The sequence below is a fragment of the Humulus lupulus genome, chromosome 3 (assembly GCF_963169125.1).
Source record: "Humulus lupulus chromosome 3, drHumLupu1.1, whole genome shotgun sequence".
Lineage (NCBI taxonomy): Eukaryota > Viridiplantae > Streptophyta > Magnoliopsida > Rosales > Cannabaceae > Humulus > Humulus lupulus.
This window is the reverse complement of record NC_084795.1, coordinates 176,689,354-176,704,682: the sequence shown is the minus strand read 5'-3', so window position 1 is coordinate 176,704,682 and position 15,329 is coordinate 176,689,354. Positions and strand designations below refer to the sequence as shown.

At 35.5% G+C, this 15,329-nt stretch overlaps 1 protein-coding gene across 1 annotated transcript; it reads right to left on the bottom strand.

Annotated features, from left to right (window-relative positions):
* Positions 1-3,084: 3,084 nt before the first annotated feature.
* Positions 3,085-7,434, bottom strand: LOC133823286 (uncharacterized). Its single transcript, XM_062255953.1, has 6 exons — positions 6,909-7,434; positions 6,574-6,669; positions 6,103-6,336; positions 5,359-5,461; positions 4,274-4,503; positions 3,085-3,718 (listed from the first exon to the last, which is right to left on the bottom strand). Exons 1-6 carry the CDS (start codon positions 7,229-7,231, stop codon positions 3,502-3,504), a joined length of 1,203 nt encoding a protein of 400 aa, XP_062111937.1. The 5' UTR covers positions 7,232-7,434; the 3' UTR covers positions 3,085-3,501.
* Between the last annotated feature and the right edge of the window lie 7,895 nt (positions 7,435-15,329).

Here is a 15,329-nt window from a genome sequence, read left to right as displayed (position 1 = left end):
ACAATCCGAAAATTTACTTGAGAACTTCATAGCAGATTTTTTGCCTATCCTGTCATGCCTGTATAAAATCTCATTGAAATCGCCAACCACCAGCCAAGGGACAGAAATGTTCCCAGCCAAACTTTGTAAATCAGTCCAAAGGCTCTCCCTAGCTGCTGCATCATTATACCCATATACAAAAGTAATCAAAAAACTTCCTGCTCGATTAGGGACCTGAACTTGACAGTGGATTAATTGTGCTGTACATAACTTGATATCCAAAATAAATGCACTCGGATTCCAAGCAATTATGATCCTACCCTTATCAATCCAAGGGTTATTATTTGTGAAACACCATCCAGAAAACAGATTCATGTAAATAGACCCCATATTTTTATTCTTCACTTTTGTCTCGAGAAGACTAACCAAACCAACCTTCTTCGACTGAATTAACTGTTTAATCTCTCTGTGTTTATGTTGGCTGTTAATCCCCCGAACATTCCAAGTTAAAATTCTATCCATCTAGTATGGAGGGTCCTCCCCCCTCCCTTACTGTATTTCTCTTCTGTAAAGTCTCCATTTCAGGGTCTCCCTCAAGCAGGCAAAACTTATTCTTCACATTCGTTGGGAGAACGGTAGAATCCTGTATCTTAATCCCCTTAGTAACTGTTTGAAAACCATCAGGATCTACACTAACTTTGCTTACAGTTGGTGCTGAAGTCTTCTGTTTAGGAACCCATTCTTGCTTCACAACTTTACTCTTCCTGCAAACTTGTGCCTCATGTCCTAAACCAGAACAATTCGTACAGACAGTAGGCTTCCATTCATATTCCACGAAAATATCTACTTCTTGATCAAATTCATTTAGGAAACTGATTCGAGATGGAAATTCCTGTGTCATGGTTACTTCAATGAGAATTCTAGGGTAAGCTAGGCGATCTCTGTTTTTAGTAATGGAATCCACTTGAATTGGCTTCCCAATTTGTCCCACTATTTTGAACAGAGACCTATCACCCCAGTACTTAATATCCAATCCTCCCAACTGTATCCAAGTTGGAACAGAATCAATATCTTCCTTGGTAAAATCATCAATCGGATTCCATGCCTTCATTATGAGAGGTTTATTCCCAAAGAACAGATAACCTCCCTCCAATATTCTATCTCGAACTTCCAATGTTTTAAATCGAATGATGAAAATACCAGAGGAGAGAATGCCTACCTTATCAACCTGGTCCTTCCATAGTTGCCTCACAAAGCCTTCCAGTATTCGGATTGGTGGATTCGCACCCAGTACATAGCACACTAAAGAAGATTTCCAAAAACTGACCTCCTCAGCAATATCCTCAACATCAATTTTGACTCCAGTGGTCCTCTTCTGTTCTATATCCTTCCCTGCGATAACCTTCTCACTGTCTCCATTAGCATATCTATTAGTATATGGAGTCTGTAAAATCGGAGATGATACAGCCTTACCCATATGAACATCTTGCATAGCTTGCTGAGTAGCCGATTTCCAATCATTAACATTCGTACAAATTCCAGTTCGAGGCGAAGGAATATCACTACAGCTTCGCTCTGCCCCTTTTCCTTGTTCATCCTCTGACAACTCCAATTCCTGGACCCCAAGAATAGCATCCATAGATCGAGTTTTCATGACCCTATCTGCAGAAGTTGGCCCTGTTTTCTTGCCCTTGCTCTTCGATTTTCCCTTTCCCCCAACCTTGGTTCCCTTTGCCATGGCGCCGGTGCAGAAATCACCGAGAGAAAAAACGCGGGAAAAATTTCAAAAAGAGAGCTCGTATGTTAGCTTGTTTTCATAGACTTTCAGACTCTCTCTCTCTCTGAAAAGAAAGTGATAGTTTTTCCAAACTTGAAAAACTATTCAATTCCTCTTCTATCTATCAAACATCTCTAGATCTCATGTGTTGAGTACATCTAGAGAGTCCTAAATCAACATTTTGAATCTTACATGCCCATACACGTCCTTCTGTGTTTGAGGATTGTTCTGGAAGATCAAGATGTGAGCTTTCAAAATCTGGATTGGAAGATCGTTGATTTATACAAAAAAAAATCGTGGATATTTGATAGGCTTCAAGAGGTAATCTCTAATCTATTTGTATGTGATTTAATATATCTATATATGTATGATCCTGACTGGTATTAATAATTTTTAAAAACTCCATTCCGCTATGTATCTCTGATTTACACTTTTAATACCAACATAAAGAGTTTTCAATTCGTGTTATCTTGTCTTGTTACGAGTCAAGACGATTTCAAAATAAAATGATTATACTCAATACGAACACGACACGATTAAATAATGTGTCATAAAATATAAACACAAATATGACACGTTTATAAATAAGTTAATCCGTGATATGACATATTTAACACGATATTTAAACATGTTATATTCAGATCGTGTCAACCTTACATGACACGTTTATATTTTGAACCTATTTGACCCATAGACAAAATAAAAATGATAAACGGGTCAAACAAGTCATTTTAACGTATATAACACATATTTATATGTTACAAAGGTTTATTTTAACCTATGTAATTAACTCAACATTAAAGTATAAATCTAAAATTCAAAATATAAGTAACCATACACTAAAATAAAATATTATTTTATTGTTTTAATTTTTAAATGAATGTAGTAAATATATCATAAATATATTAGTATTTAGGTTAAGTTCATGTTAATCGTATTAAATGGGTCAATTTTAGATTTAGCAGATTAATCTGAAATTTAATCGTGTCTAATCAAATTTAACTTATTTTGACCCTGCTAAACCCAAATCCACTAATTTTGTGTCATTTTCGAGTCATGTAATCATCTTATGACCTAGGTTGGCAGCCCTAATATAAACACTTTTAATAACCATTGCATTATTGACAATTGAGAAAGAAAAAAAGAGGAATAATTTGGTGTTTTTATTACGTAAATGGTACGTACTGATAATATGTCTAAATACTGTGTTTTAGACGCAAGTTCATCTCAAATTCTAACAATGTTCCCATTTACTTTTACAAGTCACGGAGATTAACGGGGACAATGGCCATCATCAAATGACAACTGAGCCTTTTTCAAAAAAGAAATAAACATATAATGTGATATGTATTGAAAAGGAACATATTAATGAACAAATTAATACAAATAAGACATCTTAACACTACAAAACTCAGTGATGAAAAAAAAAACTACTTATCACATCAGCAATTTGCCAAACAAACTATCCTGGCTATTGGGAAAAAGAAAAAAAGGAAAAAAAAAAAGAAAGTAAGAATGACTGATTTTTTCATTGGTCAATTCGTATATAAGTAAAACTCCATATTGTAATTTCATACCATAATTTACAAAATTCACAGCAGTATTCCGCCTCATTTCCCAAATTCATTCTCTTTCAGCGCAATGTTTTCTAATTTGCAGTTTATGCATTTCTTGATTCGGAGTTTTAACTGTATACTGAAATTTATAGTAATTTCGGGAACCCTTTTCTAAAAGGAATGTTGCCTTCACTCTTCATCCATGGTATGGACTGGTATTTGCCATAATTTGGTGTTCTTCTTTGGATCATCGGTGAGGCTGAGGTCTGTGTCGTCTTCTTTGAATGTTCTAATTATTGTTTTGGCTCCATACAAGATCAGCCTCTCTATCATGAATAACTGGTAATTGTTCTCAATCACGGGATCAATAATATTGCTATAGTTTGATGAATATGCCAACCTGTACCTGCAATTAAGGGCACCATTAATAAAAAATTCAAAATCAGCATAGAAACATTTTTTGGGGTTTCTCCGGTGCACCCCACTTTTGGGTGTACTGATGTCCCCTTCTATTTTTCAGTACTAGAATGATTTTTGACACAATTTTTTTTTGACAGTGTACATTGTAGTTGTAGTTATTTAGAGCATTCTACAAATTTTCAGAAAATTCTTAATAATTCAAAGTGCTGAAAACAAGGTTTAAACATGCTACTTTCCACTGATATTTAAAAAAATGTCACAAGTGCAACAAACTATTTAAACCCTATATTTGGCATTGTAAATTATTTGGAACTTTCTGAAAATTTGCACAATACTCTAAATAACTATAATATACACGATCATATAAAAAAAATGCGCCAAAAAAAATAGGGATGCCCCAAAGAAAGTCCCAACATTTTTTTTTAAGAGGAAGTCATTTCAGATGGAAATATTTATGTTCCAACAAATATTTTTAAGTGGGAAACAAGTACAGCAAACAAATTAGCCTTAGCACCAAAATATGTGCATGACAAGGGTTTACCTCACGGCAAGAGGTGAAAAGAATCCTGGTATCCTCTCATTTGAAGCAATAAAGAGAGTTTTCCCTGGTGGAACCCATTTTGCAATTCTAAGGAGAATAAACTCTGCTCTTGTATCCCTGTCTAGATGAGGATGCAAGCTTCTTTCAACTCCAAACCTATCTTTCCTGGTCTTTATTTTATCCCCTCGGCGAACATGGATGGCAGCATAATCACCAAGGTGGGCTTTAATCTGAAAATTGATACAGACAAAGATTAGACAGGTAAGGGAAAGTGTGTAGATGAAAAGTACAGAAAAATGCAGGACAAAAACAATTCCAAAAGAAGAAAGAAGAGTAATCTAGAAAGGAGGACTCCTATTTTGAATTAGAGATTCTATTAGAAACTTAACTAGTGTGAATTGTATGTTGGGAGTTTAACAAAACAGAACGAATGCAGGAAAAGAAAATCCAAATGATATTAGAGCTTGGTAGACAGCTATGAGAACACAACTGTAAACCCAAATCAGCCCAAAGAAATAGTTCCTCGTTTGGAGTTGGCTGGAAAATTTGGTAGTCATCCACAGCACCAGCCAAACACCAGATGTTACTAGTTAGAAGCATCCAGTAGTCCCCATTTCTTTTATTTTCAAGTTTGATTCTCTTCAAACCTTTAATATAATACCATCATTGTCCATATCCACACAACACTCATTTTTGAATTAGAAATCAATCATTATAGGCACCACAGCGTCCATCCTTAGCTCCACATCCCCCCTACGTGGTATAATATATCTTTACAATGTTGGACTAAGTCTTAAGTGCATAGTTCAGCATCAAATGTCCCAGACATCTATCTAGCTCTTGATCTTGTAGAAATTACCTTCTGCTATTCAGAACCAACATATCTTTAACTATCCATATGTCTCACCACACTATAGAATGGGATTATTAATTGCACTTCACAGTGTATAATTTTAAGTTTTAAGGTTTTTCAAACTTTGAATTGTTTGAGATCCCACTTTAGCATATTGAGATACATACAGACCACGAGAATTATAAATCACAAGTAAAAAATTATATGTATTAGTAAACCCCGTACTACAAACCTTTTCTGCTGCAATCCTTAAGTTCGTTGCTGCCATTGAAGGAAGAAATGAGTACGGCAACATTATGGCACTGCGGTTGTTTCGATTCTTGCACTCCATAAACCTGAATGTAAAACATTAGGAAAATCTCAACAAAAATCATAATAGATGTAAATACAACTAATTCATATAAATTTGCAAGGGAAACAATTATATGTTATGAATTGAGTAACTACAATGCATCTAATGAGAGACTGAGAGAAAGAAGGGTAATAAGAAGGTAAAACAAGCATGTCTTAGAGTGTACAAATAAATGGTTCCTCCGTCAATATTACTTAACTAAATCACAAATTATTATATTAAGAAACGTTAAGACTGTAGGTTTATAAGGAGTCAAATTTACAGGCAGTGTGCTTGAATTACCCAATCCATCGAAAGGGCATGTGAGCTCATGGTTGCAATTCTATTGCAATTTGCAGCTATAGATACAGTTTTCACTTTAACAATTCAGGAATGATAACTATGTAGTGTTGGGAAAATGTTTGTACTACATATACAAGTTTTAATCCATAGGAAAATGAAAATGAATACAGCTTCTTTCCAGTTTCTTTGTGATATAACATGCATTGTGACAAGTTATTGAAACTCACATGAACTCCTTTAATGTTAACCAAACACAGATTTAATCACCAGGCAAGGTTGTCGCAAAATTTATCAGCTTATGCATAAAATAGAATACTGGAATTCTGAGATGTAACAGATTACCATGAAAGACGGCTAGCAGTTCTGTTTATTAGTAAAAGATTTGAGTAAAGATCATTCTCTTTGAGTTCAACTCGATTAACACCCTCTACATGGGCAATCCCTCTAGATCCCAACTTCATACTTGTTGATAGCACCTGATGCCACAACTTTGAATTGTCTAAAATTACTGGTACAGTTTCACCTAAAAAATCCATATCATACAAAGAGTCCATGGAACATGAGTTTGCTGCCCACCTACCAAACATAAGAACACTAGTTAATAACGTAATTGAAGAGCATTTTTCTGTATAAGATTAAATTGCAACTGCAGATTAAGTAAGCCTTTTAATTCTAAAATGCGCCACAACATCAAATTTATTATAAAAGCCATAAGTTGAGGTCCAAGATTATTACTTTTTCATAGTAAATTAGCAACAACACTTGTTTTCAAGGCAGCAACAACTGTTAATTTCAAAAAGCCAATTGTTTTACCTTTCGTCTGAACTTTCATCACTGGTATGTTGATGAAGTATTCCCTTCTTATTGTGTATTGGATTGATACACATTCGAGAAGGCATTACAAAAGTTCTGTAACAAGAAAGATCAGTAATAGCAGAGCATCAGAGTTACATATACATGAAAAAGTTTTGCTACCAAAGTTCAATGCCGATGATTTCCATGATAAGATCGACATTGGTTTGTCTCAAATTTCATTAAAACTCATCCCATTTTAAGAAATTTAGAAAATAACGATTCTCTACTTCCTAACTACATTTACTCGGCAACAAAACAAGGAGGCGAAAAAGAAAAATTAAAAAAAAAAATACCTCCGAAGAAACATGGCTTCCTCAAGAGCACACCTGAGGCTAGACTCCTGGTGACCCAAACCCTCACAGGAATCACAGTGCTTTCCAGGACAGTCAATTTTGCTACCCCAATACAAGTATTTCTCGTTCCCGGTATGGCGGTACTTGGGTTTCTTCAATCTGGCAATGTATTCTGAGCCATTATACGAAAATAAAGAGGGCCCATTTGTCGAAAGTAGAGAGGAAACGAGGAAGAAGAGCCCAATGGAAGCTATGGCGATTACTAAGAAGATAATTGAGGATCTGGGCTTTTGTTTGGCCTTTGGAGCTCTATGAAACGCCATTGAAGTTTGTGTTGCTTAGAGAAGAAGAGGAAGAGTAAGAAGGAGAATGAGGAAGTGTCAGAATTCAGATCTCGGGACTGAGAGTATAATCGCAATCGTCATCTTCATCATCATCTTCCACATGGGGTTGTTGGTCTGCGGTTTCTTTATGATTTAGAAAGGGAAATTATATGCATCATAACTTACTTTACCACCTAAACTAAAATAAGTATTATCTCAAATATATAATAATTTTAAATTTTAAGACAAAATTTTCGAAATCATTCAGATAATCATTTTATCCTTCGATCCGAACTTTTTCTCACTCTAACATCTTTCATTCTCTTATTCTCTCTCAATCATTTAATCGTTTAATCATGTAGATAAAATTATTAAATTTGAAAAAAAATTATCTGAAACCCATATTTGAGTAAAAAAAATAAACCTTTAAAATTTTCATCAAATTTTAGTGCACAATATTGAAATTGCATCAAAAAAGCATTGTTTTGGACAAAAATCAAATTTTCGTAATTGCATCACAACAATATCTAATTTGTATCGAAACACCATCAATTTTGCATAAGAAAGTCATCGTGTTGCCCAAAAAAATAAGTTTCCATGATTGCATCACAAGATCATCGAAATACCATCGATTTTGCATCAAAATTGCATTAACACACCATAAAAAAAATCTAAATTGCATCAAAACGATGTCTTTTCAATGCAAAATCAATGTCATTTCATTGCGCTTGCGATGCAATCATGAAACTTGATTTTTGGCAAAAACGATGCTTTTTCGATACAAAATCAATGCAATTTCGATACAAAATCGATGGTGTTTCGATGTAAAATCGATAATGTTTCGATGCTCTTGCGATGCAATCATGAAAACTTGTTTTTTGGCCAAAGCGATGCTTTTTCGATACAATTTCGATACAAAATTGATGGTGTTTCGATGTTCTTGCAATACAATCATAAAAACTTATTTTTTGGCCAAAACGAAGTTTTTTTGATACAAAATCGATAGTGTTTCGATGTTGTTGCGATGTAATCATGAAAATTTTATTTTTGGCCAAAACGATGCTTTTTCGATGGATTTTTGATGCAATTTCGATGCAAAAATCGATGGTGTTTCGATGCGCTTGCGATGCAATCCTGAAAACTTTTTTTTTTGGCCAAAACGATGTTTTTTCGATGCTGTTGCGATGCAATCATGAAAACTTGTTTTTTTGGCCAAAACGATGATTTTCGATGCAATTTCGAAATTTGACAAAAATTGTGGAGGTTCATATTTTTTCACTCAAATGTCTGTTTCAGATTTTTTTTTTTTAATTTTGGTATTTTTTCGAGATCTACAATATTAAAATAAGAGAGAGAGAGTGAGAGAATGAGAGATGTTAGAGAGAGAGAGTTCAGATTGAAAGAGAAAAGATGTGTTTGAATATTAGGGGTATTTTTGTCTAAAAAATTGAAATTGTCATATATTTAGGATAATAACTTATGTTGACATATTAAAAAATTTCATTAAGTTATCATGTATATAACGTGAAATTTCCCTTTAGAAACACATGCGATGATTTTTGTAAAATAAAATCACATGCGATGACTTTTTTTCTTTTTGCTTTAAAGTGATGATTTTTTTTCAACAATTACATATTATGTATAATAATACCTACTAATTACTATATATTCCCACATAACTATCTATCCCCAGAATATGTTATTTTGTAATTATTGGACCCAATTACCCCTCCCATTAACATCTTCCATTTCTCTCTCTAAAACTATCTCTCAAACTCTTTCCGACCCTCTCTCATTCTCTTCCACGATGACACCACCATAACCACTTTCTCAAGGCAGGAACACCACCACTCCACGCTACCATTGTCATTAACATCGTCCTCTCCATTGAAGCCACCGACATCCACCATTGACGACTCCACTTCCACCAACATGAATTATCAAAATTGTATATTCTAAATACAAATTTTAAGATTTTACATGATCTAATCTTGTAAAGTAGATCTCGAAAAAAATACCAAAATTTAAAAAAAGAATCATCTGAAACAGACATTTGGATAAAATAATATGAATCTCCAAAGTTTTCGTCAAATTTCAGGGCAGAGCATCGATTTTTCATCATTTTGCCCAAAAATTAAGTTTTCATGTTGGCATCGCAAGAGCATCGAAACAACGTCGATTTTTTTATAAAAAAAACATCATTTTGTCAGAAAAAAATTCAAGTTTTCATGATTGCATCGCAAGAGCATCAAAACAACATTGATTTTGCATAAAAAAAACATCATTTTGCCCAAAAATCAAGTTTTCCTGATTGCATCACAAGAGCATCGAAACAACATCGATTTTGCATCGAAGCGATGCTTTTTTGGTACTGTTTCAATGCTCTTGCGATGCAATCATGAAAACTTGATTTTTTTTTTTTGCTAAAAGGATGCTTTTTCTATGCAAAATCGATGTTGTTTCGATGCTCTTGCGATGCAATCATGAAAACTTGAATTTTGGCTTAAATTGAAGCAAAATCAATGCTCTACGCTGAAATTTGATGAAAACTTTGGAGGTTCATATCTTTTCACTTAAATGTCCATTTCAAATTATTATTTTTTTAAAATTTTGGTATTTTTTTCGAGATCTAGAATATTTGATCATGTAAAATTACAAAATTTTTATTTAGAACATACAATTTCGATGATTCATGTTGGTGGAGGTGGGGTCGTCAATGGAGAGGATGATGTTAATGGTAGTGGTGGTGTTCTGCCGCCTTGAGGAAGTGGTTGTGGTGGTGCCATCGTGCAAGAGAATGAGAGAGGGCCGGAGAGAGTTTGAGAGATAGTTTTAGAGAGAGAAATGGAAGATGTTAATGGGAGGGGCAATTGGGTCCAATAATTTCAAAATGGCATATTTTGGGGATAGATAGTTATGGGGGTATGTATAATAATTAGAAGGTATTATTATGCATAATGTGACAGTCAGAATCCTGTGATCTGTAAGGGGAAAGATCGGGTAAAGCTGTGCAATCCCACACCGCCTGGGGAAGGTCAAATGTGATGATTCTAAGACTGTGTAGGTATGGGACTACACAGTTGAAGAAGGCTTAAATGGATTGATGGGTACTACCTATATCAACAAGATGCATCTTCTTTTCGGTAGCACATCACTTGAGAACTCCAAAGTTAAGCATGTTTGACCTGGAGTAATCTCAAGATGGGTGACCTCCTGGGAAGTTGTCCAAGAAAGTGTGTGAGTGAGGACAAAGCACGCTAGAAAGACTCGTGTTGGTTTGTAGGGCCAGTCGTCATTCTAGGAAGCAACCATAGTGATGTGGGGCGTTACACATAATATCTGATATTTCCCTTTTAAAAGTGATGATTAATTAAAAGAAAATTTCAGGTTTAAAATAAGGTGATATGATAAAATTGTTTTGCCAAGGGAAATTTCACACTATATGCATCATAGTGTAGTAAAATATATGCCAAAATTTATATGCATCCCCAAAGTATGTTATTTTGTAAAAAAATGGACTCTATTGCCCCTATAATTATTAAGTCTCAATCTCTCTCTCTCTCTCTCTAAGGCAATACCACCACCCACCACCACCACCATGCCAACCTCCCCACAATGAATTAACACTACATCTCAATGTCGCCACCACCTCCACCACCATGAAAGCACTCTGTTGACGGTAAGAACTTGTCAACGACATTAGGTCGGAAAACTCAAAGCTAAGTGAGAAAACAACTTATAATAAACTTAGAAAGAACTTGAAGAAAAAAAATGCAGAAAAACCATGGAGCAAGAACTCGTATATTTCTTAATAGCCTGAGTATACAATGAATTTTCCAACCCCCTTGTTGAGGGGTGGGGATCTATTTATAGTGAAGCTCTAATGGCTCCTGATACATAGTGATCCCAGAGGACAAGATAGTACATAGGTACACTGTCAGAGTAATGGCTAAGATCGTAGTGGTGTTGAAGGGTGTGGTGTCGATCCTGGTACATGGTCAAAGGAATGCAGGTAGTGCCTCCACTTTCTGTACTAATTTGTATCACCACTACTTGTCTGATATGGATATCAGGGTCACGCCTCTGTCCTCCTCAAGGTCATACATCCCATACTCATACATGTACCTTGTACCTGATGGTTGTTCTCACATTTCTAAGATATGCCTTTGCTCCAAGTTTCTTTATATTTTGATAAGTGTGTGAAAGCTTGTGAGTTATCATGAATGACATACTCAGTCGTCTTTATCAATTCTAGTTTGACACCAAATGATTGTTGGGTCTTTCCTAGTGTTCCTCGTACAGATATTCAAGAGGTTTGAGACTTTACATGCCATGAGATGCTGAGGTGTGGGGTCCACAACTAGTGGCACCTACTTCAGGAAGGGAAGTAGGGTCTCTTCAATGAGGCACATGGTGCATGTGACAAGACAAGGCGCTCGTGTGGAGGCACGGAGGTGAGACACAGCGCGTCACGAACTCAGCTCTTCTCGACATCTTGGAGTCTCGGCATTTGGGAATCTAAGCACATCGGGCCATGCGTGAGTCGCGGCCTTACTAAGGGCCTCGCTATGCGAGGCCTTCCTTCACGCTGAGTCACACGGGTAGCCCTAGGCACATGGAGATGCCGCGAGGTCCTCTTTCACACCAAGTTACGTGGGCAACCTTAAGCGGCGGCACCTAGGCGGGGGTGTCTTGTGCGCCTAGCCTCGTATAGCGAGGCCCTTAGTAAAATGTGCCTTGTGCACTTGGCACAAGGCCCGTAGCTCCTCGATGGTACCTAGGCAGGGGTGCCTTGTGCACTTGGCCTCACTTTGCGAGGACCTTAGTCGGGGGTGCCTTGTGCATTAGGCCTCATGATGCATGTCGTATACCACAACAAATTTAACAATTATTTTTCTTTCAATACTTCTAATTATTTTAGTATAATAGAAAGCACAGGTCGAACCCATGAGGACTATCGTTCACTTTATTATTCAATAATTAGCACTAAGACTTAAAAATGGGATTTAGATTTCGAACTCAAAATTAAATAGCATAAACTAGAAAGCAAATAAAGATTGATATTACAAGATTAAGAAATAGTTAAAGGTTAATCTTCACCCTTAACAATCATTCTCAATCACTAATAATAAATATTATTCCAATTTCTCAATTAAATTATTAACCCTGCAGATAGCGGTGAAACATACAATTATCCCAGTCTTCCTATTACAAGTAATCAAGGCAAACGCTCAATAATTAACTCTTATAGCTAAGCAATAAATCTATGAAGCATACAATCTGTTTAACTTATGTAAATCATTAAGTCCTATGGAGACAAGTTAATCTAGGCAATAAATTAATGAAGCATATAATTCATTTAACTTAGGTTCTATTTTTCATCCCAATCAACAATTCGTTTGACATTACCATCAATTGTAATTTATCACATACACTTAAAATCCTAAACTATTAGGTGAGTAGTAATTATAAGATGACAATTGAACAATGTAAAACCTTAATTAGTTGGCCAACTAACAAGCAATCACAAAATTCATAACATTCAATTAGAAAATAGAAACAATTTAATATTGAGAGAAATTAAAGAATAATACTCATTATCAACAATCAAGAATTCATGTGTTTGAGTTTTGAATTAACCCTTAACCTAAAAGGAACCTGCTCCATAATAGCAATCATAATCACAAACATAATTATAATTAAGATTAAAGAGATTAAGGGAAGAAAAGAAACTAGATTGATGAACAATAGTGTTGTAATGTTGTAGTCTTCTCTCCAGCCCATTCTAAGTCTTTTTCTCTAAAAAAACCGTAATAAAAAACCTAATATCAATTTAACCGTAATAATCTTTTATACTCTCCTTTACATTATATTTAAAATGTAATTAAAAATATGAAAACAACGTCACAGGCTGTGACCTTAATTTCTGTGTGCCGTGACCTAAGACAGAATATGAGAAAAACTGGTCACGCAGACCGCGGCCTGAAAAATCTGGGCAGCGACCCAGCTTCAATTTTCTACACAGCAGACAGTGGCTCGTCTGGAACATAAAATCTAAAACGTTAATTCTAATTAAAGTTCCACAACCTGAATTTTATGGGTCGCAACCTATCTTCAATTCTCGACCTTAGATATCTTGTACGATGCTGCCACTTCAACATTTCAATCTCGAAAGCCTGGAATGCTCTTAAAACTTCATTTTAATCTCATCAAAGCGAGTCTTTTTCAACTTATGATTCATAAACTACACTTGCCATCAAAATGTCAGATTTATCATCATAAAATTCAATGTAGAAAATATGTTGTAGAGTCACGAAACTAAGTTAAAACTACTAAAAATGCTATCATAATACCATATAAGAATGGAATATCAAATATTAATACAAAAATGACCTTATCACCTCACATGGAAAGGCCTTTAGTAAAAGGTGCCTTATGCATTTGGTGCAATGCCCGTAGCTCCTCGACGACACCTAGATAGGGGTGCCTTGTGTAGCTGACCTCACATTGCGAGGCCTTTAGTCGGGGGTGCCTTGTGCACCCAGCCTCACATGGCGGGACCCTTTACCGTTGCAGGGCCAAACTTTGCGGCTTAGTATGTGATGCTTTAAGGGATAATTTTCCCATATTCACACTTGCCCCTGAGTCTTTAACTATACTTTTAAGTGTGAAATTCTATTTTTAGTAATTACCAAATTATTTAAAACAAGCAGTTTAATTAAGATGCGGAATGGTAATTGAATATTGAAATATATTTAAGATCTGTCATGACATAATGAGGATTGGTCGTGACAGAAACTTAACACAATAAAAAGAAAGTGCAAAAACAATAAAGAACGCAATGAATTTTTACAAGGTTCAGAAAACCCTTTTGGATAACCTACTCCTTGGGGCCACGCCCAGAGAACAAAACCAATTAATAAAGAATCACAAGTACAAAAATATTGACTTAAAAAAAAACAAGACTCCCTTTTCAGATTCGCTGCAACTTTGTTGTACTTCTCTTTAATAATCTGATTTTGATTGAACCGCCTAACCACTTGAACTCCCTTCAATGGTCAACGAGTGCTTGAATCCTCCCGAAGCAAGGCTTGTAAAAATATCCTCTCGAAGTCCTTAAGAATTGTGCTCAAATTACAAACTGTATTTGCTCATGAATGTGATGTAGACATACCATAAAAACTAAGCACTCAGTTTATTACAAGATCACGTGAGCAATGTGATATTGAATACAAACTATGAACTCTCACAAATATTACAATTGACTCAACAAAACAATACACCAAGGAGTTCACTTTTTCTCAAAGTCGTATCCCATTTATAGAGACCATTTCGTGCTCAGAAGGACTGAGAAAGAATCCACAATAAAAGCAAGAATATTTGATGATATTCTTGATTGATGACGATTTGCTAATCAGTTGATTCTGTTTCGACAGCCACGCGAATTGTTGGGACAACTTCTACCTGAGTCAGATCATAATTTTCTAAAAATAGAAAATAAGTAATAACCTCTCTAGGATTTTTATTTGCTGCAGTCAACCATCCTTAGAGAGTACAAAAATTAACAAGGTATATCCAGAAATTATTTCATAATAAGACACAGAATATTTTCCTCATAAAACCAAGATAAAAATCAATATAATAAAGAGTCCCAAAATGACTCCCCCTGACAAATATAATCAAAGCACATAACAAAAATGAGTAACTAAAGCAGTAGAAATAGAAACAAAAGAAATGAGAGTACTCTCGCTCCCCCCCCCCCCCCCCCTGATTGTCTAAAGAAATGCCAAAAGAGAAAGTAAAACAAGAACATGACAAATACACATTTAGTGTTCTTTTACATTTATTAAAGTAGTAGATAAAGATAGATGGGGAAGAACTGAAACTGTCATGGGGTTGGAGTAGTGGAGGCATTGAGAATTGCTAGGGAAGCCAGTATGTGGCACTGAGTGTCCTCCATGGCAGTGAAACGCTCGGAGAGATTGGAAATTCTTGTCTGGACAATAGTGAGAGTGGTCTAAACAGCAAGAGAGTCAGGCTCGACAACTCTAGGCCTAGAAACCGTCAAGGAAATTCCTTTGGGCTTTTTAGTCGAGGT